Raw genomic sequence first — 25,649 nt, forward strand, 5'->3', positions numbered from 1 at the left:
TTGAAATCATCAGCCATGATGGGAGCATTATAGTTTCATCTGGTGATGAAGAAGAATTATGTGCAGGAGATGTTATATCATGTTCAATACCCTCTTCCCTCTCATTCCATTTCCTCCTGGGCTTGGAGGTTTCCAATGTGGAACATGGTGGTGGTGATCTAATTTCAACTCTGGTGGAGTTACAGTCTGGTGTATTGAGTCCTGTACACTGGCCATGGGTCCCAAATAGCCATTGTATGGGGAATGGCACAGGTGGGCACATCCATGGTTGTCCGTACCACTGTTGCATTTCTTCTCTATGGGGGGCCTTTGATTTCCTGAGTTCCCAGTGTGATCTACAACCTATATGGGAAGAATAGTGTGAAGAGAAGGTACCCCCCTCTTGTTCATCGTCATCTTCGCTCAAGAGTGAGGCGGTAGGGGATGCTGCTTGGTCTGGTGCCATGTGTGCAGGGGAGCCTGAAGAGTGGGGACTGCAGTACAGAGGAAACTGTGATGTCCTTTTGTCGCTATTTTAGATGCTACCCTGGATGCCGATGATTTGTAGCCCAACATCCTTGGTGCAGGCAGTGCTATCTTGACTCTATCTGACAATGGAATCATTGGCACTGGTGGCGGAGGCAGAGTCACCGGTGAGGGCCTCGGTACTATGTCTCTCACCAGCATTGTCAATGCCATAGAGAAGGAGGCAGGCTTAGGTTGGTGCCTTGACTCCTTATCCTTCAGATGGGGCAGACAGTGTGGATAGTGTCAGAGGGGCCTGATGCCTCAAAGTTGCTCACCTGTGGAGTGGTCGACACTGAGGACAGTGACCTGGCAGGAAACCCTTTCTTTTTATGCAGTTCTCTCTACAGCGATGTCGTGGCTCTTTTTCCTCGCTCTTTTTGAGGAATGAGCATTGTCCTTAGTTGAAGTGGATGTGCTCAGGGAACCCCCTGTGGAAGGGATCTGTTGCCATGGGTAAGAGGCTGGTTGGAGAGATTTCTCCATCAGAATAAATTTTAAGTAGAAGTTTCAATTACATCTGGCCCTCGCTTTCAGATTGCTGCAGTGAATGCACTTCTGAGGAATGAGTGACTCACCAAGACAGCTAACAGAGAGAATGTCCATCTGAGACCAGCATTGCTTTGCAGCATAAGCCTCATCTCTTAAAGCCTGGGGAACCAGGCATTGTTGAAGTGGGTTAAGTGTTCCCGCTCTGATGAAAATGAAAGGGAGAAAAAAGAAAAGAAAATGTTAACTGATTAAAACTAACTCAACTAACACTGTCTATATAGGAAAGGTCTAAAACTATTTCTAATTCTATTTCTCTAGGTTTGAGAGAGAGAGAGAGAGACTACCACAGAGCTCCATCTCAGGCCAAAGATGGTTGAAAAGGAACTGAGGGGGTCGGGTTGTACATGTGCTAAATGAGGTGTCAATGGCGCCGTGAAATAGACACTGCACATGCGCGACCTGCATGGATGCTGCTACCGAAAATCTCCAATCAATGCTGCAGGAACACCTGACCTGAAGTGGAGCACCAGAGGGACATCACTCGAAGAAGAACCAGGTCAGCTAGAGTAGGAAGAGTCCCTGAAATGCTGCGTCTTGACCCGAGGCAGCAGTCTAGTAATGTGTTCTCCATGATAGGTATGTTTAAGTAACTGGGGTGTCATGAGGGTTCAGCACTAGTCCTGGGGCCTAGAGCAGCTGAGCTGTGAAGTTTCACTTCCATGAAGTGGAAACAGGCCCAGGAAGTGTGCTAGAGAGGCCAAAGAAAGAGACAGTGTTCGAGCCTACGAAGATCAAAGAAAACTTACAAGCACATGGATCCAGAGCAGGGGTTTCCAAACTTTAACAACCTGTGAATCCCTTTCACTAAAATGTCAAGTCTCATGAACCCCATCATAAAAATGAATATTTCCAGGGGTTTTCTCCTTTACCTGAATATAAATTATAAAAGCAGTGATCTTGAAAATATAACATTTGTTTTATTACATGCTTATTACAAATTATTTATTAATTATTTATCATTACAGTATTTTTATTACATTATGAAAATGGCAACACTCTTCCAAGATCTCACTTTCGTAGCTTGTATCACTTTGAATACATATGTTATAAGACAAGGCTTCTGTGTTTCATGAAGGAGTATCAGATGTGAAACAGCATGAAGGTATTTAAGAAGCCAACTCAAAGAGTTCCTCCTACACAAGCATTCAGGTCTTGAGCAGTCCAGGCAAACAATGCACATTACAACAAAGCTTAAACTTGTTATTCATCATAATTTTAAAAACAATACTAGGTGCCTATTTAATTTTAAAAACAGCAAAAAATAGGCACCTCCCTTTCCACTTCTTATAAGGAGTCGAAGTTTAATTCTCCACAGTGTGACAGATACACTTGCTTTGATCTGCTTAGCTCTTGGAAGTCCAGGGGCTCTGAGCTGCTGGTCCTGTGCTGCCCGGGGTCCCTAGGGACAGCTCTGTCCACCATTAGGGAATTTTTTCCCCTGAGAACTCCCTGTAACATTTTGCGAATCCCCCAGGGGATCACAAACCCCAGTTTGGGAACCAAACACTGTGGCCTAGTGAGTGTCCAATAGTGGGAGTTTGACAGGACTTTCAGAAGAGCCCTTGAAGTTCTGGTGGTAAAGGGCAGTTTCTGAAAAAAGTGAAAAAATAAGGAGCAACAGAAAAAAGAATGATTGCAAAGAAAAAGGACAGGATAGCGAAAAGGATAAGACGAAAAAGGTATAATTTCTAATAGTCCTAGCATAAAGCAATAATCCGATTTTTATCAAAACATATAGAAAGAAAGAAAGAAAATGTGAACTTATGTGGTGTGGTATTTGTAGTGCACCTTTTGAGCTCTCGTTGATTTTGGGGGGGCATTACAACAGACATATTTATATTTCAGATAAAGCAGTACATTTTTAGGGACAAGAAAGGCAGTAATAATTTTTTGCATGTCCCTCCATCCTCCCAGTCTACTAGAAAAACCTATACTACTAGGACTGCTGTTGAAAAATAAGAAAGTCTACAAAAGCAGAGCATTTGATAAGAAATAGCCCTTATATTTGGTAAAGTCACAATTATCTTTGAAAAATAAGGCTTAACTATATTGTAAATCTGTTTTCATTTATACTTCATCTAATCTACATTTTTAAGAAAAAGCATGAAAGGAAAAATAATAATTTTCTTACAGGTTCTGACTTTTCTTCTGTATGCCTTCTTTTCCCTTTTGATTCTTCTTTGATTTTAACAGGTAACAACGGGAGTGATTCTTTTTCAGTAGAATGAGTATACTGTACTCTCTCATATTCAGACTGAGGAAACTGAAGTTTTGGAGTCTCTTCCATGACACCAGCAGATTCTTTAGCTTTATACAGTTGTTCTCTCTCCTGAACAAGGACTTTTTCCTTTAAACTGCTTGCTGGAATTCCATAATCTTTAGAGTTTTCTTTATCAGTTAACACTTTTTTCTCTAGTTTAACATTTTTCAGTTGAGATGTCACAATATCTTGGTTTTTCTCAGTTTCTACTGGAGTTTTCCTTGAAAGTAGTTCATCCGTTTGCTTTCCTGTGTCAACTGCTGGTAATTTCTGTACTGATTTATCAGTTTCATTAATAGACTTGCGTCTTGAAAATGTATGATCTTCTCCCTTACCTTCAGATTTTGTTGGAGATTTGCCTTTCTTTGATAAATCTTTACCATTTATTTTCATATCAGTGCCAGCATTCTCCTCATCAGCCTCAGGATAAATGAAGTGTGTATCTTGAACATGGGAAGGTGTTACTGATTTTGTGATTTTCCTGTTAGCTTTTTCAGCTTCCTGTTTAAAAAATATTAAAAACAACATTTACAGTAATCTCTATGTTGCACGTAAGCCCCAATTCAGCAAAACATTTAAACACCTGCTTAAATCCTACTGACTTGATCTTAAGAATGTGTTAAAGTAGTTTGCAGAATAGAGAGTGGTTTTCTTACATATTTAAAGCTCAGCACATGCTTAAGTGCTTTGCTGAATTGATGTCACAACCCATTAACTTTTATAATTAAAAATGTTATGAAACAATTACTTAAAGCTTTCCAAATAGGAATTAACTGAAAATAGATAGGATGAATTATGTTTTTAAAAGAAACTGCCAAATTCATGAATGGCTAAAAAGGGGCACTTTCAAAATAAAGTTCACTCATGTATCAAATGTAAAAACCTATATTAACAAAACATTACAGTTACACAGTTAAGAATAAAAATTAGGAAATGCAAAACTGAAGTTCCTATAGAAATGTTATCCATGTTGCAGATATGTAAATAGTTATACTTGTTCTTCTTGTTAAATTTGTAGTTTAATAAATTATTAAATTTATAGCATTAAGTCCGCAAGATGTACACTGTGACCAAGTACACCTTGCTGTAGGAACCTTCATGTTTGCATTTCCTGTCTTTTTTATTTTAATTATGAAACTTCAATGTTTCATTAACATTTTATTAGCATTTATTTTCTTTCTTCAATTTGCCCATCCAAAATAATGGCAAATTTTAATTCCACTTACCTGAAAATTTGCTGTACAAGACTAGGTCAAGACAGCAAAAGGTTTTTCTTTCTTCACTCTGGAACAGGCAGGATGGATCATTAAGGATTTCAGTACCTTCTACGGATTCCTCCTCTTCACTTCCCAACTCAAAAATGTTCCTTCCCAAGAAGGAATTAAAAATAAAATACCAAACCAAAAATAGGCAAGAAATTAAGCTTTCATCTGAAAATGGTTCTTTGCCTCTTTCATCCTATTCATCTGTTGAATGGGAGATTTATTTCTTCACTTTTCTAACCAGATATCCAACTCTGACAAGTGCAGACAGACTCTTTCAGGTGAGATTCTATCATCTTCCCCTAAAACATCTGGTGTTGGCCTTTTTGGAGAAGGGATACCAGACTAAATGGACTACTGGTCTGACTTGATATGGCAATTCATGTGTTCCCTTTGAAATCTGCTGGCAGGTGATCTTTAAATTAATTGTGCAATGCTAAATGCCATGGGTAACTGATGCTACAAAATAAATGGTTAATAACCTGTTCTGTAACTGTTGTTCTTCAAGATGTGTTATACATGCTCATTCCACTCTTTGGTGTAAGAGCTCCCTGAGCACAGATGTTGTGGAAAGTTTTCCCTTGGCTACACTCACTGGCTTGAGTGTCCTCTACTGCCTTGTGCCACTGCATCCAAGCATTAAGGATGGAGGCACCCTCAACCCACCTTAGTTCATAGAATATCAGGGTTGGAAGGGACCTCAGGAGGTTATCTAGTCCAAACCCCTTGTCATAGCATGCCCAATCCCCAGACAGATTTTTGCCCTGATTCCTAAATGGCCCCCTCAAGGATTGAGCTCACAACCCTGGATTTAGCAGGCCAATGTGCAAAACACCAAGCTATCCCTCCCGCCTTGCTAGTTCCTCCTCACTAGAAAAACTCCAGTGTAGATGGGTCAGAGAATAGGTCATGGAATGGACACTTGCCACACATCTCTCAGAAAAACAGTTATGGAACAGGCTAGTAACCATTTTTGGTTCTTTGAGTGATTGCACACATGCATTCCACACTTGGTGATTTACAAGCCTTGAAATCAGGAGGTAGGCTCAGAGTAATTCTGAACAAGGACTTAATGTCAACTCACCCAAATCTGGCATTGTCTCTAGCATGCTGAATGATTGCATAGTGGGATGCAAACACAGGCAGCAACATCTCCCCCCTAGCAATTAGGGCCGAAACCAGCAGTTACACCCAACAGTTCATCTCCAGTGACAGCCTTTCTTAGTGGGCACCACTTTCAAGTGGTGCCCTGCCTAATGGGTACAGTTCACAGGTGGGTAGTGTTGTGAAATTACACCAATAGGCCACACAGGCAGTTCGTTCCTAGGCTGAGGCAAAAGAATTTGACTACACAGAGTACTTAATTACCAGAAAGTTTATTACACTTAAGCGTGGTGCCTCCCCGTTAAGCAGGGAAGGGACCCCGCCTGCTGGTTACACAGAGTTTATATATTATTCATTGGGGCATGTTGCCCTCATGCATCGTAAGCTTTAGCCAATAAACAAATCATTTAGCTATTTTCAACGTATCACAACCAAATGTTTTTACATGTCAGCTAGCACTCAGGAAAGCAGTAACTTTATACACCAGAACCTTCCTGAACTGTTAAGTTGTTTTTTCCTCTTTATCTAATCTTAACGCTTTCTTCCTTTTATGGTATATGACAGTTTGCATTTGCGGTTAGCTAGAGGAAACCAGCTATAGTACCGATCCCGGTATGTGATGTACTTGCTTCCCCTTAATGCGGCTCTATGCTGCCAAAATGGAGTTACTTATGCTAACCGCCCTTAACAGTCCCCACTTTTCTTTTGTATGTCAGTAAGCTATATTGGTGCTGTCATAAACAGATGGTTAAGGGTTAATGCCTCTTTTACCTGTAAAGGGTTAAAAAGTTCACCTAGCCTACCTGACACCTGACCAGAGGAACCAATGGGGGAACAAGATGTTTCAAAAGGAAGGAGGGAAGTTTTTCCTTTGTTTAGAGTTTCAGTTTCAGCTGGAGTGAAAAAGATCAAAGAACCAGCCTCTTATCAGAGTAGTAAGTTTTAGAAAGGAATAAATAGGTTTATGTTTATTTTCTTTGTAACTTGTCTTGGTACCATTAGGGAATTATCAAAATTGGGTATTTGGGTATTTTTTCATGTAACTAAATTTGTGCCCAGGGGAACATCCTCTGTGTTTTAAATCTGTTGTCTGTGAGAGTAGCTGGTATGCTAATCTCTCCCAGAGGGTTTTCTTTTACCTTTCTTTTCTTTAATTAAAAGCCTTTTTCTTAATACCTGATTGATTTTTCCTTGTTTTTTAGATCCAAGGGGGTTGGATCTGGATCCACCAGGAGTTGGTGGGAGAAAGGGAGGAGAATGGTTAATTTCTCCTTGTTTTAAGATCCAAGGGGTTTGGATCTGTGTTCACCAAGGAATTGGTGAAGCCCCTCAACACTATCCAGGGAAAAAGGTGGTACTTGGGGGGTGTGGCGGCGATACCAGATGTAAGCCAGTAATTAAGCTTAGAAGTGTCCATGCAGGTCCCCACATCTGTACCCTAAAGTTCAGAACGGGGAAGGAACCTTGACAGGTGCAGAATAGCCGCGATAAAGGATTAACAATTGTCGACAGCACATACTACAGCACTACAAACATACAAATATAATACCGACATCCTTTCCTCTACCACACAAAGAACAAAACTACCAGTGTAAGTCCAATTAATAGAAAAGTAAGAAGTCCTGGTGGAGTGAGGGGATCCCAGTAAATGGAGGGTTTAGTCCACTAGTTAGCAGTGACATTCATTCATGAGGTGGCTCATCAGGTGGCTCGTCAGGAGGAGGCACGGGCGCTGGCTTAGCATGGCTGTGATGAATCCATGAACTTCTACCTGCAACCTTTAAAGCAGAATAAGTACATAACAAAACCTGATACAGCCCGTCCCACCAGGGTTCCAGGGGATTGGTGCGAGGAATCTTTTTTTTACCAGCACCCAATCCCCTGGTTTAAAGGAATGGACCTGCAACCCTAATGGTGCGGTTTGGAATAGCTGCCTTTCTGACTGATTGTTAGCCAGCTCTTTTTGCAACCCCGCAACATACCTGGCCAGTGTTTCATCTCCATCCAAGAGGCTAGCGTGTGTGGGGACATAGGGTCCTGGGACCAAAGCTAGCCTACCAAACAATATTTTAAACAGGGACAGACTCAGGGGCATGCGTGGGGTTTGCCTTATGTGCCACAGGACTATAGGCAATACGTCTGGCCACTTAAGTCTGGTTTCTTTACAGTACTTTGCTATCATTTTTACTGTTTGGTTCATGCGCTCCACTTGTCCTGCAGATTGGGGATGATACGGGGTATGTAGTTGTTGAGTAATTCCCAGACACTGATACAGTTCTTCCAGGATTTTTGCACTAAAGTGTGAACCCCGGTCAGAATCAATGACTTCAGGAACACCAAACCAGGGTACAATGTCTTTCATTAGAAATTTTACCACGGATCTTGCATTTGCTTTTCTAGTAGGTATTGCTTCAGGCCACCCAAAAAGTTGATCCAGTACTACAAGGTGGTGGTAAAACCCTGAGCTTTTAGGCATTTCAGCATAGTTCATCTGCAAGCATTGAAACAGGAAGTTTGCCCAGGGTCTCCCCCCTTCGAGTCGGCATCAAGCTGAGACCTTGCAGAAAAAGTCAGACAAGTAGAACAGGAACCAAGGGCCTGCTTTACAGCAGGGTAAACATGAGGTGCCGCCCGAAACTTAAGTATGGCAGTAGCCATGCCCTGTATTCCAGCGTGGCCCAAAGAGTGAAAATAATGGGCAGCTCGGAGTAGGTAGTGGCAGGGGAGAATAGGCTTGTCCCCAATATGTCAGACCTTATCGGGGCCCTCAGATCCCTCCCAGCGTTCCCAATCATGGAGTTCCTCCGCAGGCACGTCAGCATATAACACCACCCAATCAGAGGGCGGGAAGGACGTGTCCAGGAGGAGGGAAGCCGAGACCAGGAGGGGCTGTAGGGCTGCAGCCTTTGCGGCCACCTCAGCTAGGGCATTACCCTGGGACACAGAAGTATCAGGCTGCTGGTGTGCAAAGCAATGAACCACTGCCAACTGGAGAGGGGCCTGTATGGCATCCAAGAGTTCAGAGATCAAGGGGCTGTTGGCGATTTTGGTACCCGAGGAGGTCAGGAACCCCCACTGTTTCCAGAGATGGCCCGTGGCATGGCAAACTCCAAAGGCATATCTAGAGTCTGTATAAATAGTGACAATTTTCCCAGCAGATAACAAGCAAGCCCCGATGAGAGCATATAATTCTGCACCCTGAGCACTAAAGGAGGGTGATAGAGTGGCAGCTTCGAGAACATCTCTCTGAGTGGTAAGTGAATATCCCAATACCCGCCGGCCATCCGAATAGTACGAGGAGCTGTCGATGTAGAGGAGTAGGTCAGGATTGGCTAGGGGGGAGTCGCATAAGTCCGGGCGAGGTTTACCGCTCTCAGCAATGACATCCATACGTACATGATGAAGTGTACCATCCTCCGGGAGGGGTAACAGCATAGCAGGGTTGAGGACATTGCAGCAACATAAGGTGATGTTGTCAGCCACCAGCAAAATCAATTTATATTTATGAACTCGCTGTGGAGACAGTGCCTGCGTTATATGCTGTTTCAAGAGAACCTCAACCTTGTGAGGAACCCAGACAGTTAGATGGTGCCTTAAAACAATAGGTCGTGACCGCTCGACCATGACGGCCGCAGCGGCAATGGACCGCACACAGGAGACAGAGCCCCAAATGACAGGGTCCAATTGTACTGAGTAGTAAGCTAAGGGGCGCAGGTGGTCCCCCAGGTATTGCAAAGGGACGCCACTAGCCGCCCCCCGGTGTTCATGACTGAAGAGAGAAAATGGTTTACCATAATCTGGAAGTCCCAAGGTGGGCGCTGAGATTAAGGCCTTCTTTGTGGTCACAAAAGTGGCTTCATTTCTGGTGTCCAAGGAACAGGATCAGGGGTCGATGCCACAGTGGATTGGACTAAGGGTTTGACCAATTCTCCAAAGGCTACTGTTCAAGGTCGACAAAACTCAGAAGCCCCCAGGAAGGCCCATAACTGTTTTTTAGTGACAAGGTGCGGGTAATTCTGGATTGCCTGCACCCTGTCAAGGGAGAGTAAATGCTCTCCAGGCTGGATCATGAAGCCTAAATAGATTACCTGAGCTTGGCACAGCTGGCAACTTAGATGGAGAGGCATGGTGACCTTTCTTAGCTAATACAGTAAGTAAAGCAACAGAATCAGTTAGACATGCATCATAATCAGAACCAGCAATTAATAAATCATCCACATATTGAATTAATACAGACGAACTAGGCAAAAATATATCTTTTAAATCCTTGGTAAGAATCCAGGAAAAAATAGTGAGAGGTCCTGAAAACTCTTGAGGAAGGTGTGTCCACGTTAATTGTTGGCCCTTCCACATGAACGCAAACAGATACTGAGAATCGGGGTGCAAAAGGATATTAAAGAACACTGTGCACAAATCTAAACAGTAAAACAGGTAGCTGACTGAGGGATCAGTGTTAGACTAGTACTAGGATCAGGGACTACCAGATGGGGGGTTATAACATAACTATTTATCGCACACAGATCTTGTACAAACCGATAGACCAGGTGGCCATCTGGACCCGGTCTAGGCTTCTTTACAGGAAGAATGGAAGCATTGCAGGGAGAACTGCATGGAACCAGAACCCTCTGAGCCAAATAGCTGTTGATAAGGAGGACTATGACTTCCTCCACCTCTTTTGGTAATGGATATTGTTTTACGGAGGGAGGCGGTCCATCCCTAACCTTAAGGCAGACCGGGGCAGCAGACCTAAGGAGGCCCACATCAGTGGGATTCATGCTCCAAAAGATTGTGCGGAATGCTGGACAGTTCAGTGGAAATATCTAAAACAGGGGTAACCAAAGCCATGAGAGAAGTAACAACGGAGTCTGGGACAGACATGTGAAGCCCCTCAGGGACACAATATATATGGTCCCCTCCTTCGCTGGCAATGACAACCAGTTGTAACATCAGAGGTGCCTGAAGTGCCAGAGTAAGAATAGTCAGAGAAGGATACAAAGAGAAGGCAGTAGGGGAAGTTGGAGCGTGGAGTACAGGAGGTGCCAGAGCAGCATAGGGCAGAGTAGAGTGGAATCCGCAAGCTGTGCACAAAGTTTAAAAGTGGTACTGAAACCTGATGTCGGGGGACGTCCATTTGTTCGAGCCCAATTATCCCATATGTACCAATAAGCCATTTGGGCTGGATGGTTGTCCTCTAACGGTTGCCTAAGGCAAGTCAAATTTGTCTTGTCCAAAAGTTCTGTTGGGTGGCCATTCAAAAGGCGTCTGAGTAGTCAGCACTGGCCACTCAACTTTACACAAAATTACAACTCGCCTTCTAGACAACTCATGGGTACCAGAAATATTTTTCCAATTTTCTAGAATTTCAGCCAGAGGGGTCCTCTTACTTACACTCTGCCCAGAGCCCATCCTAAGGCTAACCAGAATAAACCAGACCCAACACCAGATATTAAACATGTCTCCTTATCGCCTGAGCGACGATCCACGCTTCTGCTCCTCGGCGTCCTCATAGGTGAACCCACCCTGTGCCGGCTGGAGTCATCCAGGAGGAAGAGCGCGGTCTCGCTCGTAGTGGCGAGCCTAGGGTCCCATCTGGGTTGCCAAGAACTGTTGTGAACTTACGCCAATAGGCCACACAGGCAGTTCGTTCCTAGGCTGAGGCAAAAGAATTTGACTACACGGAGTACTTAATTACCAGAAAGTTTATTATGCTTAAGTGTGGTGCCTCCCCGTTAAGCAGGGAAGGGATCCCGTCTGCCGGTTACACAGAGTTTATGTATTATTCATTGGGGCATGTTACCCTCATGCATTGTAAGCTTTAGCCAATAAACAAATCATTTAGCTATTTTCAACCTATCACAACCAAATGTTTTTACATGTCAGCTAGCACTCAGGAAAGCAGTAACTTTATACACCAGAACCTTCCTGAACTGTTAAGTTGTTTTTTCCTCTTTATCTAATCTTAATATTTTCTTCCTTTTATGGTATATGACAGTTTGCATTTGTGGTTAGCTAGAGGAAACCAGCTATAGTGCCAACCCCGGTATGTGATGTACTTGCTTCCCCTTAACGGCAGCCCTATGCTGCCAAAATGGAGTTACTTATGCTAATCGCCCTTAACAGTAGGGGAATCTGAGCCCTCTCACTCCACTGATGTGAAACTCCATACCTCAAGGGAACCCCTCAGGGGAAGAGAAAGTTACTCACCTTGCAGTAACTGAGGTTCTCCAAAATTTGTGTCCCTGTGGGTGCTCCACTCCAGGTGATGGTGCGTCCTGGCACCGTTGATTGGAAATCTTTGGTAGCAATGCCTGGTAGGGACGCACACGCTCAGCTGTTGTCTCGTGGTTTCGTTAGAGTCTACCTGAGCACTTGCATTCCAGGCCCCCCCTTAGTTCCTTCTCTACCATGGAGAAGTTAGTACAGAACTTCAAAGTAGAGGGGAGGAGGGCAGAGAGTGGAGCACCCACAGGGACACATATCTAGAAGAATCTCAGTTACTGCAAGGTGAGTAACTTTCTCTTCTTCGAGTGCTGTCCCTGTGGGTGCTCCACTCCAGGTGAATGTGAAGCAGTACCCACTAAGGCTGGTGAGACTTTGGAATTGTGGCAGTGAGTACTGTAGACAGTACTGTATGGCCTACTATCGTGTCTGCTGTGGTATCCTGTGTGATAGCATAGTGTTTAGTAAATGTGTGTTCAGATGACCATGTGGCTGCCTTACAGATATCAGGAATGGGTATATTATGGAGGAGAGCAACAGATGTTGACATGGCTCAAGTAGAATGCGTTCTGATGCCCTTGGCCGCTTGAGCATTTTGATTGTGATAACAGAATCTGATGCAGTCAGGGATCCACATGGAAAGGCGTTGTTTAGAAAGTGCTGCACACTATGATCACTCGGTAGTGGAGACAAATAAGCGAGAGGACTTATGAAATGGTTTAGTCCCATCTAAATAGAAGGCCAGTGCTCGTCTGATGTTGAGGGTGTGCAGCGTTGCCTCATGTGGAGTCTTGTGGGGTTTGGGATAGAATGTAGGTAAGTATATTGGTTGGTTAAGGTGGAAGGTTGATATCACCTTAGGGAGAAATTTAGGGTGGGGTCGCAGGGTAAGTTTGTCTTTGGAGAAGGTTATGTAGGGAGGTTAGGCCATCAGTGTACTGATTTCTCCTACCCTCCTTGCTGGTGTTATGGCAACCAAAAAGGCTGCCTTCATGGACATATGAAGAAGAGATGAAGTAGCTAAGGGCTCGAATGGAGTTTTCATAAGACCGTGAATAATGAGATTGAGATTCCATGCAGCTGCAGATGGATAAATCTCAGGGTAGAGATTTTGTAGGCCTGTAAGGAAGTGTTTAATGTTGGGCTGTGCAAAGAGTGAATATCCACGTAACGAATCATGAAAGGTAGTAAGGGCCACTAGGTGTACCCTGATGGAGTCAGTGAGAGTCTGTCCTGTTTTAGTTTCAGGAGGTAGTCTAGGATGTTAGGAAGGGTCACAATATGGGGTGATAAATGTTTGTTTGAACACCACAGGGAAAACCGCTTCCATTTCTGCAGGTAACTTTTATGAGTGGAGTCTTTTCTACTATGAAGGAGGACATATTGGACTTGCTCAGAACAGGCTAATTCGTGGGTCTAAATAATGAAGGAACTATGTTGTCAGGAGGAGTTTCTGGAGCTAGGGGTGAAGAATTCATCTGTTGTCCTGGGAAAGGAGATCTGGTCTGTTGGGGAGAGTCCATGGAGGACAGGCAGACATGTGGAACAGGTAAGGATGCCATGTCGTCTCTGATCTTGCATAGGACCCTGTGGGTACATCCACGCTACCCGCTGAATTGGTGGGTAGCGATCGATCAATATATCGCATCTCATCTAGACGCGATAAATCGATCTTCGAATGCGCTCCCATCAACTCTGGAATTCCACCAGGACAAGAGGCGGAAGCGGAGTCGACAGGGGAGCCGCGGCCGTCGATCCCACTCCATGAGAACGGGAGGTAAGTTGCAATAAGATACGTCGACTTCAGCTACACTATTCCTGTAGCTGAAGTTGCGTATCTTACATCGACACCCCCACACACAGTGTAGACCAGGCCTAAGTATCAGAGGGATCAGTGGAAAGGCATACAGGAGAGAGTTGTTCCACAGGATGAGGAATGTGTCTAGGGATGCAGTCCCGAATCCCACTCTGGAGCAAAAGAGGTGGCATTTGCGAGTCTGGGCTGTGGCAAAGAGGTCTATTGATGGGGTGCCACATTGGAAGAAGAGCAGCTGTAGTATCGTGGGGTGTGATTCCTGCTTGTGCTCTTTGGAGAAGTGTCTGCTGAGTGTATCGGGGGTAGTGTTGTGACAGCCGGGTAGGTATGATGCAACAATTTGTACGTGGTGCTGTATGCACCAATTCCATAATCGGATGGTTTTAATGCATAGAGAGTGCGATTGTGCTCCCCCTAGTCTGTTAATGTAAAACATACACACTATTTTGTCCATTAGGACCTCAGGTTCAGTGTCAGATGCAATCTTCCCCCTCCCCGCCCTGCCCTCAGGAAAAAGTCAATTTGTGATTTTTCCCTGCCCAGTGCAGGATTTCAGAGCTGTACAGCTGCGATGAGAGGTACCATCTCATAATTCTGAGGTTGGTGTCTTTCATGGTGATCAGCCACCATAGTGGGGTATGGTCAGTCACTAGCTGAAAGGTATTCCCCACAAATAATACTTCAAAACATCCACAGCCCATTTCACTGCTAGGGCCTGCTTCTCTATGTCTGAATAGGAGGTTTCTCATGGGAACAACTTCAGGCTGAGGTACAATATGTAATGTTCTTCTCCATCAGTGTTTTGGGATAGCATCATGCCCAGACCCACCTCAGAGTTGTCTGTTTGGAACATAAAATTCTTGGTGAAGTTGGGCTGGGTGAGCACAAGTTCTCAGCTCAGCCACTCCTTTAGCTTCTGGAAGGCCATCTCACAGGCTACTGTCCAAAGGACCTTCTTGGTGCTGGTGTTCTTTACCAGGTCCGTCAAGGGCACCATGCTGATAGCAAAGGTGAGCATGAAGCATTGGTAGTATGCAGAGAGGTAGAGGAAATGGCATACCTGATGTTTTGTCATGAGGATGGCACATTGCATCAGGGCCTGAACTTAGTCTTAACTGCCCCTCTCCCACTTGGTAGCTCTAGTACGTCACCTCTCGCTTGCAACCATCATTTTCAAGCTGAGGGCTCCTGAAGGGCTTGTAAGAGAGATGATATGTGCCTCAGGTGATCCTCCCTTTGCTCTGGCTGTAGATAACAATGTCATCAATGTATGCCTTGGTATACAACCCATGTGGACAGAGTACCTGTTCCATCAGGCACTAAAAGGTGGCTGTGACTCCATGCAGGCCAAAGAGCATGGTTTGGAATTGGTACAGACCCCACAGCATAGAGAAGGCAGTCTTTTCCCTGGACTCAGCAGTCAGTGAGATCTGTAAATAATTCTTAGTGAGATCCAGGGTTGAAATATACTTGGAGGTCCCCAGTCCATCAAACAGCTTACTGACCCCAGGCATTGGATAGGCATTGAATTTGGAAATAGTGTTTACCTTCCAAAAGTCTATACAAAACCAGGCTGATTCCCAACATTCTGTTAGCCTTTTTGACTGCCACTGCACATTGAGAGGATATTTTCAGAGCACTCTCTACAATGACTCCGAGATCCCTTTCTTGAGTGGTAACTGCTAACAGGGCCGTCCTTAGACATAGGCAGAATAGGCAACGGCATAGGGCCTCACACTGCCTGGGGGCACCACTCTGCAGGCAGCCCAGACAGTGGAGAAGCAGGGCTGCTGGGTCCTAGAGAGAGCCGAATGCAGCACAGTCTGAGGAATGGGATTGGCTGCTGGGGTCTCTGGGAAGGGGGGGGGGTAGGGTTGGGAAAGGAGCTCACCTGTGAGTGTGACTCTTTCCCCCCGGCTGAGGTCAGGTGAGGCTGTGGCTCTGGAACCAGTATCCTTTGTTGTCTCCCATAACATCTATTCTTCTCTCCCCTGCCCCACAGAGCACCCCCTCCTTTCTCCCTCCTCCCCAGGAGCACCCATCTCTCTCTCCTCCCTCCCCTCCGTCAGGGCTGGGTTGGGTGAGGTGCTGGGGGTAGGTGGGGGGAGGGGAGGCTGGCTGCTTGCTGAGGAATGAAAGTGAAAGTAACTCACTTCCTGGGCAGGCAGCCAGAATTGGAATGTCACACAGGGTTTGGATGGGATTAGCCAGATGTGTGAAAAATCGGGATTGGGGTAGGGTGAGCAGATATCCCTATTTTATAGGGACAGTCCCAATTTTGGGGTCTTTTTCTTATATAGGCTCCTTTTACCCCCCCATCCATCCCTCTCCTGATTTTACACACTTTCTGTCTGGTCACTCTAGGTGGGGGTAATTGGTGCCTATATAAGACAAAGCCCCAAATATCAGGACTGGCCCTATAAAATCAGGACATCTGGATCTGGCCACCCTAGCTGGGGAGCGCCTCTCCCCCGGGCTGGCAGCTGCCAGCTATCCATCTCATCCGGGGGGAGCTGCATAGGGCAGGATGAGCTGCTGTGGCTTCATGGGTGCCCTGTCCCTGAGATCAGATGCTGTGCTAACTTCACCATGGTCCATAAGGCTGGTGGTGGTGCCCACTGGCGTGTGATTGGACCTGAGGGTTTGCTGCTGCTGTTGCCACTCTGCACCCCAAGAGGTGGATTTTGGGGTCTTGCAGTTTTCCACCTATCTCCTCCTCTACTGCAGCTGTTGGACCAGCGGGCTGGGGGGTGAGCCAAGCATGAAAGCCGTACTGTGTTGCCATTTAGATTGTCATTTAACAACTTTGTTTGCCAAAAATTCTTGCTAACAATCTTGAATCCAATTTCAATATTATTTAAAAAAAATCAATATCTTAGCCAAAAACAGAAAATTAAGTTGTTGACAATTATTAGTGACAGGTTTGGTTTGAGGCAGAGAGTGGGCCAGTTTTCATCAGAGAAACAAAAAATGTTGACTGACTTTCCTATAGCCTGTTACTCCTGATAAGAGCCCTCCAACAACTGTAATATGCTCATCTCCTTACTAGTGTATAAAGCAGGGGTCGGCAACCTACGGCACACGTGTCAAAGGTGGCAGGTGAGCTGATTTTTGATGGTATGCAGCAGCAGACTGAGCGGCTCAGCCCATCACTGCTCTGGGGTTTCGGCTGCTGCCCTATTGCCAGCTGGGATACCAGCCATAGACCCCACTCAGCACCTGCTGCTGGCCTGGGGACCCCCAAGGAACCCCAGGCTGGCAGTGGGCTGAGCAGGCCAGTTGAACCACTCAACCTGCTGTCAGCCTGGGGTTCCATTCACTCAGCCGGCAGCGGGCTGCGTGGGCTGGTGGCGGGCTGAGCAGGGCCGATGGGGGGTTGAGTGGCTCAGTCTGCTGCCAGTTTGGGGTGCCAGCAGCACTCAGCCTACTGCTACTCCAGGGTTCCGGCTGCCAGCCCCTTGCCAGTCAGGAGCTCAGCTGCCAGCCCCACTCTGCCTCCTGCCAGCCTGGGTGAGCAGAATCCCAGGCTGGTAGAGGGCTGAGGGGGGATTGGCGGTCGGGATCCTGGCTGGCAGGAGTTGGTGGTCAGAACTCCAGACCAGCAGCGGGCTGAGCAGGGCCTGGGATCCTTGTCTAGGGTTCCAGCCACCAGCCCCGCTTAGCCCGCTGCCGGTTTGGGGTTTCATTTACTCAGCTGGCAGTGGCCTGAGCAGGACCGGTGGCAATAACAATAGTTTATTTATATAATATAATAACAATAGTTTATTTATATAATATAGACAGAGAGAAACCTTCTACTAACATTAAAATATATTACTGGCACGAGAAACCTTAAATTACAGTGAATTTGGCACACCACTTCTGAAAGGTTGCCGACCCCTGGTATAGAGTGACCATATGTTGTACTAAGATTCTCCTGCTTTTTTTTTGCCCTGTGAGTCAGTATAACTTTTGCCAGCCCAGAAGTTGGGCAGCCAATGTTTTACGTTTTCACAATGTTTTCTCCAACTTTCATAAAGTAAATACATAGTTAATATGAGTTAAAAAGGCCAGGGACACTTCTTTGTGAAGAATCTGTACAGCAGATCATGCCCAAAGACGATCCAGAAAAGAAATTTGAGGTTGAATTTTTTAATGTTGTGATGGATAAAGCAGTATCTGCTGTTGATGAAAGGTTTAATACCTTGCAAGTACACCATGAACAGTTTGGATTTTTGTATGACATAACTAAATTCAACGAAATAGGAAAACAAGAGCAACTAATGACAAAGTGCAAGAACCTAGAGAGCCTCCTGAAGCACGTTGATAGTTTTGATTTAAATGGACTTGAACTGTACGAAGAATTGAGTACACTGTCATCAATGTTGCCACATGCAAAATCGGTGATGGACATTGTACAGTTTATTCATATCCGCAAACTTGTTGACATATATCCTAATGTGTACATTGCCACTCGTATTCTACTGACAATTCCTTTAACAGTAGCATCAGGAGAACGGAGTTTCTCAAAACTAAAGCTCATTAAAAACTATCTCCGCTCTACAATGAGTCAGGAACGCTTAACTGGTCTTGCTATTCTTGCAATCGAACAAGACACGACTTTGTCTTTGTCATACGATGACATTATTACTGATTTTGCAGCCAAAAAAGCCAGAAAGATTGCTTTTAATTAAAAACAAATCTTTGTTTCAATACCTCTTCATATACATTTCCAATAAAATTTTGATAAATTAAAAAAAAAATTGCATCATTCTGTCATCAGAATTTTTTCTATAGTGCTGCTTCTTTAGTGCTAGTCCATCAGCATTACAGTGTGCTTAATTAAGTTAAACTGGTTTTAATAACGTGAATGTGGCACGTTTTCCAATACTGTAAGCTTATGTTTGTGTTGCTAAGAGCAGATCAGGCATAGGTGCACCAGTTTAATAATCTCGCCTAGGGCACCATAAACCCTAAGGCCGGCCCTGACAGCTAATTTAGACCCCATCATTTAGACCACATTTTGAACATCTTAAATACCGCATGCAGATATATTGGAATTAAAAAAGGTACAGAAAAGGGCAACAAAAATGATTAGGGGTATGGAAGAGAGTTTAATAAAAGACTGGGACTTTTCAGCTTGGAAAAGAGATGACTAAGGGGAGATATGATAGAGATCTATAAAATCATGACTGATGTGGAGAAAGTAAATAAGGAAGTGTTATTTACTCCTTCTCGTAACACAAGAATTAGGGGTCACCAAACATTAATAGGCAGCAGGTTTAAAACAAACAAAAGGAAGCATTTCTTCACAGAACACACAGTCAACCTGTGGAACTCTTTGCCAGAGGCTGTTGTGAATGACAAGACTACAACAGGGTTAAAAAAAGAACTAGGAGAATAGGTCCATCAATGGCTATTAGCCAGAATGGGCAGGGATGGTGTCCCTAGCCTCTGCTTGCCAGAAGTTGGGACTGGGTGACGAGATGCATGGATCACTTGATGATTACCTGTTCTGTTAATTCCCTCTGACGCACCTGGCATTGGCCACTATCAGAAGACAGGATACTGTGCTAGACCGACCTTTGATCTGACCCAGTATGGCCGTTCTTATGTTTTTATGTACCTGTAACCACAGCATGTGGGCCCTCTGCCCCCAGGTTGTTGCTAGACCCCTGCTGTTGAAAGAGGACGGCTACTGGTTGAATCAGGCATTGTTGCTGCTCTTGTTGCTCGGCAGCCAACACTCACATAAGCTGTTGCTGCTGCTGTTGTTGCATGGCCCACTGTTGCTGATGGGTGGCCATCTGCTGAAACAACTGCATCTGCTGTAATTGCTGCTGCGCTGCCTGTTGTTGCTGCCTGTTGGCCAGCCACTTCAGCAGCTTCTCCATCTCCATAGTGCTCCTTCTTTTGGTCCCTTTTTCTCTTTTCCGTTATGTTTTCTGTATTTTTTTCCCTTCTTTTTTCTCTCTCTCAGTCTCTCCACAGACCTGGGTGAGACTGCCTTCATTCTCCATCAGTTGTGCGCAGGAGGCAGCATCTCCCTCCTAGTGGTTAGGACCCAAGGTGGCAGTCACAATAGTTACAGTTCACTGGCAGGATAGGGGAACCTAGGCCCTCCCACTCTGCCAGATTTTGACTCAGGGCCCTGAGAGGTTGGTTTGGCTTTGCTCATCCATTGGTTCCTTGAGTTAGCCTCAAGTCAGCTTCCTTGGGTCACTTCCGATCTCCCTCTGCATCCCAGCCAGCCATCATCTGTCCTGCAGCACATTGCCTTCCAGGCTTTCATCCCTGGTCCCAGTCTCTAGGTGTTGCAGTTCCCTCATTCCTTAGCTTGGTGCAGGCTCTGCTCCCATCCTTCCCTGGAGTTCCTAATGCATGTCCTTCTCCCTGGCCTGATAGCCCCTGACTTAGCCATCCAGCAGCCTTTAAACCCCTCCTCCTACCTTAGCATGCTTGGCAAGGGCAGACGAGTGAGGCCTCCTTAGCCCAGTGTTGCTCCTTAACCGCCTCCTGTTCAGTGAGGGATTTATACACCCCGTCACACAGCCCTACAAATGTTCAGGATAAACACTTGAACTGTAAAGACCACAGAGCCCACCTATGATCTTGTTGATTGTGCTGTCACTCTGCTTGGTTTGGGTAACATTAGCCAAGTCATTGCATAAGTGAATACAAGAAGTTATCCAAGATGAAGTCCTCTGAGAAAAGACTAGGTGCCCTTTCACCCAGTCTGTGACTGCCACTAACAGCTGCAAAGAAAAGCAGAATGGCTTGAACCTGTTGAGGCAGAACATCAACGCTCCCCTGACATCCAGCATGTGCAGCCATTCCTCATCTTTATTCAAGTGAGACTTCAGGAAGAAAGCAGGTAGGTAGGTAAATGGGCTGGTTGATATGGAAGTTAGACACCACTTTTCAAACAAACTTTAGATGAGGACACAGGTAAACCTTGATTTTAAAGAAAATTGCATAAGGAGGGCCAGACATTAACTCATGTAACTCACCCACCCTCCAGGCAGAAGTGATGGCCACCAAAATTCTACCTTCATTGAAAGATGTAGCAAGGATCAGGTAGCTAAAGGCTCAAAGGGAAACCCCATAAGCTTTGACAAAAGCAAGTTCAAGTCCCATGGGGGAACAATATCTTGTACATGAGGGAACAACCATTCCAAGCCTTTCAAAATCTTATTGATCTCTTATTAGAAAATATAGAGCAATTATCAACCTCAGGGTACAAAGCTGAGATAGTTCTCTCAAAGTCCACCTAGCAGCTAATAACCAACTCTGAGGATATGCCAGATTGAAGAATGTGTCATCGAGATTCCAGATTGTCTGCACCAGATAGAGAATAGCTTCCACTTAGCAAGTTAAGTAAACCTCCTAGATGGCTTTCTACTACTCAACAATACATCATGAACCTCTTTTGAATAAGACTCTTTTCGAGGGTCTTAGCCATGGATCATCCGGACTGTTAAATGAAATGCCTGCAAGTCTTGGAGGAGTAAACAACAATGGTTTAAAGAAATTATTTTTGGGTCCAGTGGGAGCAATATCGGTGCTTCCACTGATAGGGACAGGAAGGTGGAGAACCAGTGCTGCTAAGGCCAAGCTGGGGCTATAAGTTTGACTACAGCATGGTCATTTCTGATTTTTAGCAACACTCTATGAAGGAGTGGGATTGGTGGAAAAGTGTACAGGAGCCTGCCTGTCCAGGGCAACAGGAAAGCAACCATGAGGGAATCCAGACTGCGATCTTGCAGGGAGCAAAAGTGCTGGCACTTCCTGTACATTCTCATTGCAAACAGGTCTTCCCGGGGAGTCCCCTACAGCTGGAAAATGTACCTGGCTACTTCTGGATGGAGAGACCATGTGATAACTTGTAAAAGACCTGCTTAGGTGATCTGCAAGGTCATTCTATAACCCTGGAAGGTAAGAGAGTGAGATCAATAGAATGGCAATACAAAAATCCCATAGATGAACTGCCTCTTGGCAGAGCAGGGTCAAGCAGGTGCCTCCTTGCCTTTTGATATAGAACATTGCCACAGTGTTGTCTGTGAGAGTGAGCAGGATTTTTCCCTTGATATGGGGTAGGAAAGCCTCTCACACCAGTTAGATAGTTCTCAACTTCCTGACATTTATGTATAGAGCCAGGTCTTTTGTGGACCATAATGCCTGTGTCTGAAGGGTACCCAGTTGAGCCCCCCAAACCCAGGGCAGTTACATCCATGATTAACATTAGTGACAGTTTAGAAAGGACAAAAAGAACATCTACACATACATTGGCAGTGTTTGTCCACCAATCTAGAGAGGCTAAAATGCAAGGAGGCACCTTCAGCATAGTGTTAAGAATGTGACTGCTCAGCCAGTCTTGGAGATTCCCGAGACACAATCTGGTATAGAAAACTATCTACAAGCAAGAGACCACATGACCCAGAAGCCTCAGACAATTTTGTGTTGTCATGTTTGGATAGATCTGGAGATCTAAAATGATGGATCAAATTGTCTGATACCTTGACTCTGAAGGAAAGCTCTGGCTTGAGTAGAGTCCAGTACTGCTCTTATAAATTCTATCCTCTGAACAGGGGAGAGGATCAACTTTTCTGAGATGATCAACAGACTCAGTGCATTGAAAGTTGACTGGATACATTGGACAGTACATGAATCCTGAAATGGCCACTCACAAGCCAGTCACCCAGATAGGGATAGATCTGCACTCCTAACTTTCTCAGGAAGCAGCTACGGCTGCCATACATTTTGTAAAAACCCAAGGAGCTGCTGACAGGTCATAAAGCAGCATAGTGTACACATAGTGAGAATGGCTTACCAGGGACCTGAGATACTTTCTGTGGCCCTGAGAAATTGCCATATGGAAATAAGCATCCTTTAAGTCAAGGGCAGCATACCAGTCTCCAGGATCCAAGGAAGGGATAATGGAAGCCAGTAAGATGATATGAAACTTTATCTTTTTTTAGTTATCTGTTGAGTTGACAACAGGTCTAAAATTGGTGTGATAGGGTCTTTCATGGCTGGGCAGCCTAGTGGCTAGATTATTGTTCTTTCAGTCTGTAAGGTCAGAGGTAGTGATATGGAGACCAAGACTCTCACTCTCTGACTTACTTCCTACACATCTCTTCAGTCTTGAGTGTGGCCCCACTAGTCCAGTCACCTGAGTGCTGGGCTTATTTGGAACCTCCCTTTGGCAGGGGATCCCTAACTTATCTCAAATGGCTGTGCTAGCTGGCGGTCGGTCACTGATCCGTCCCTTTTGGCAGGCAGGTAGGCAGAGAACTCTTGCCTCCTTGCCAGTCAGCCCCCAACTGAGCTAGGCTCCCTTCTTTTCTCCCTCCTCCAGACTTGACATTGACTGCAGGTATAGCAGAGTGGGGCTAGCTGAACCCAAATGTTTTCTTTAACCCCTGCTATGCTGGACAGCAATTTCTCTGCTCCCTCGTAATTGGACTGAGACTTCCCTTAGCTATCAGTATTAGAAAACAGTGGGACTAAAATTCTGTTCCTCTGTGACATTGTGAAATATCTACTACAGCTCCCATCCAAAGGAAAGATTGAACCTCCTGGAGAAGGAGCTCCTCTTGAGAGTGGTCCCTGAAGAGAGACAGAGAGGGAGGGTGAGAATAAGGGGAAGATACAAATTGAAAGGTGTATCCCACTTCCATAGTACATCAGACCCATTGGTCCAAAGTAATTTGGGACCAAGCACTGATGAATTGGGATAGATGGTTCACAAAGGAGAAGGAGAAACTTGGATAATAGAGATTGGTCCTCAATCAACCCATCAGAATGCTTGTCTCGTGACCTCAAGACACCTAGATGAGACAGAAGCTGCTGCAGAAGAAACAGGGCTTGGCCGGAGCCTATAATTCCTACTCTTCTTCTTTGATAGGTCCTGGCAAGATGCAAAGATAGATTATTTGTGGGACTGCTGTGGACAAAAATGCTTCCTTGAGGGGGCAGAAGTGTATATATATCCAATGAGTTCAGAGTCACCCTGGAGTCCTTTAAGCTATGAAGCTTATCATCTGTGAGGAGGGAGTTAAACAGAAAGACTTGTTGGGCTCTAAAATCACTTCATTGATCAGTAGAGCCACAGGAAATGGACAAGCTGTGGCCAGAATGTCAATGAGAGGATGAGAAGATTCCCAAACCTCCTCTACTTGAATGTCCAAGCCAGAGGCCCCTCTTGTTAAGAGCTCCTGGTGAGCTCCGTTGTCACCACGAGGAAGGTAAAGACACTCTGGAGGAAACTGATTCACCTAGGGAAGAGGAAAAAGATGAAGTTAGCATAGGTTGAGGCTGGGTCTCCTCTGATAATTGCCCTTAAGGATCCTCCTGAACCCCTTCCTCATGCTTGGTACCAAGCCTGAAACCTGGCACAGGATCAGGAGGGGTTCAATGAGATGACTCCATGTCTAGTCAAGGAAACTGAATGTGAATGATGTGGAGGTATCTTGAAATGGAGTGAAACCCCCATGGGTTCCAGAAAGGTCCATGCCAGCACCAGTCACAGGATCTCACAAGTACCCCAGGTGGTAAGGTCTATGAGAGGAGTGGTGAGACACTCTGTGTCTGAGACATAAGAGCCAACCTCTGAGTCAGAAGAAGAATAATCATCTTCTCCTGACCACAGAGGGGCCATCCCTGTGGAAGCCAGAGACCAGAAGAAGAATCCATAGAAGAATTAAGAGAAGCCATCATTGTTGGATTTTCTTATGACTAATGATGGATGAGAGGTCCAGGACACAGAAGGTTGACACAATACTGGGCACTGCATTGAGGAGGGTGGCACTGAGTGGTCTACTGGTGCTGTAGGACCAGGGCAGCGGAGCCTTCCCAAAAGTTGGGGGGCCAGGGGCCCATGCCTCCTCCATGGCCTACCCCCCTCCCTCCTCTTCCCCCAGAGGCCCTGCCTCCAGCCAAGTTGCAAGCAAGAGCAGGGCTGGAGGGCCAGCCGAGAACAGCCCCCAGCCTGTGTCCTTGCCCCCCCCAGCTCCTCTTCCCAGGGCAGATGCCGGGTCCGTGGCTCCCCACAGCTGCCTGGGTTCCCCAGCAGGGCTCCAGCTACCAGCCTTGTGTGAGGAGGGAGGTCTCAGAGGGAAGAGGAGGAACAGGGGCAGGGCCTTTGGCCAAAAGTGGACAGGCCAGGCCCCTCCATTTTCAGAAAGTAGGAGGGCGACAGCCCCCAAAGCCACCCATTCCAGTGCCCCTGCTGTAGGAGTGATCTTTTGTACTGCCAGGGACACCAGCAACAAAAAACTCAACAAGTCTGCTGCAGCTGCCTACACATCTGGCATAAGTGGTACTGCAATAGTCTCTGTCCATGTGCAAGAGATGAAGATGGTGCCTCAGACAGTTGAAGCACTTCTTCAGGCCCCAGCAACAGCATCAACAGTGCCATCTTAGTACATGAGAGAATGAAGGAGCACTTTGACTTAAACTGCACTCTACTCAACAGTTTGTCCCCTTTCTTTGCAGACTTAGGAATCTGTGATCTGCTTCTCCCAGAAGCATCCTTAAAAGCCTTGTGTTTCTCCCTGAGCATCAGAGAGGGCAAGCAGTGCCAGAACTCAGTCAGCACTGGAGGTGCATTTCACATGGACTCCAAAGTGTTCAGTATCTTCTCTGATCAAGAAGGCTCTGAAGGTGGTCTCAGAGCAGCCTCCATCAAAAGAAACTTCAGATTGACCTCCTGATCTTTTTTGGTCCTTGGCTTAAAATCCTTACAAATCTGGCACCCTAATGTGAAACTCACCCAGACACCTTAAACAACTAGAGTGTGGGTTACTCATGGGCATCAATTTCAAGCACAAAAGACTAGGCTTGAAGCCTGGTTACTGAGGCATTCCTCAGTACCAACAAACAAACCCCAAAACTGGGGAGCCAAGAAAATTAATTGCCACTAAACAAAAGTGTATCTATTACTAACACTAAG

The 25,649-nt window shown here is 45.5% G+C and overlaps 1 protein-coding gene across 1 annotated transcript in view; it reads right to left on the bottom strand.

The window, feature by feature from the left end:
- The window catches only part of CCDC7 (coiled-coil domain containing 7), a 281,228-nt gene that overhangs the window by 166,161 nt on the left and 89,418 nt on the right, over positions 1-25,649 (bottom strand). The window contains exon 16 of the mRNA XM_050939018.1: positions 3,188-3,817. Within this exon, the coding sequence (XP_050794975.1) occupies positions 3,188-3,817 (630 nt within the window). The remainder of the gene's footprint in view (positions 1-3,187; positions 3,818-25,649) is intronic.

The sequence above is a fragment of the Gopherus flavomarginatus genome, chromosome 2 (assembly GCF_025201925.1).
Source record: "Gopherus flavomarginatus isolate rGopFla2 chromosome 2, rGopFla2.mat.asm, whole genome shotgun sequence".
NCBI classification, from domain to species: domain Eukaryota; kingdom Metazoa; phylum Chordata; order Testudines; family Testudinidae; genus Gopherus; species Gopherus flavomarginatus.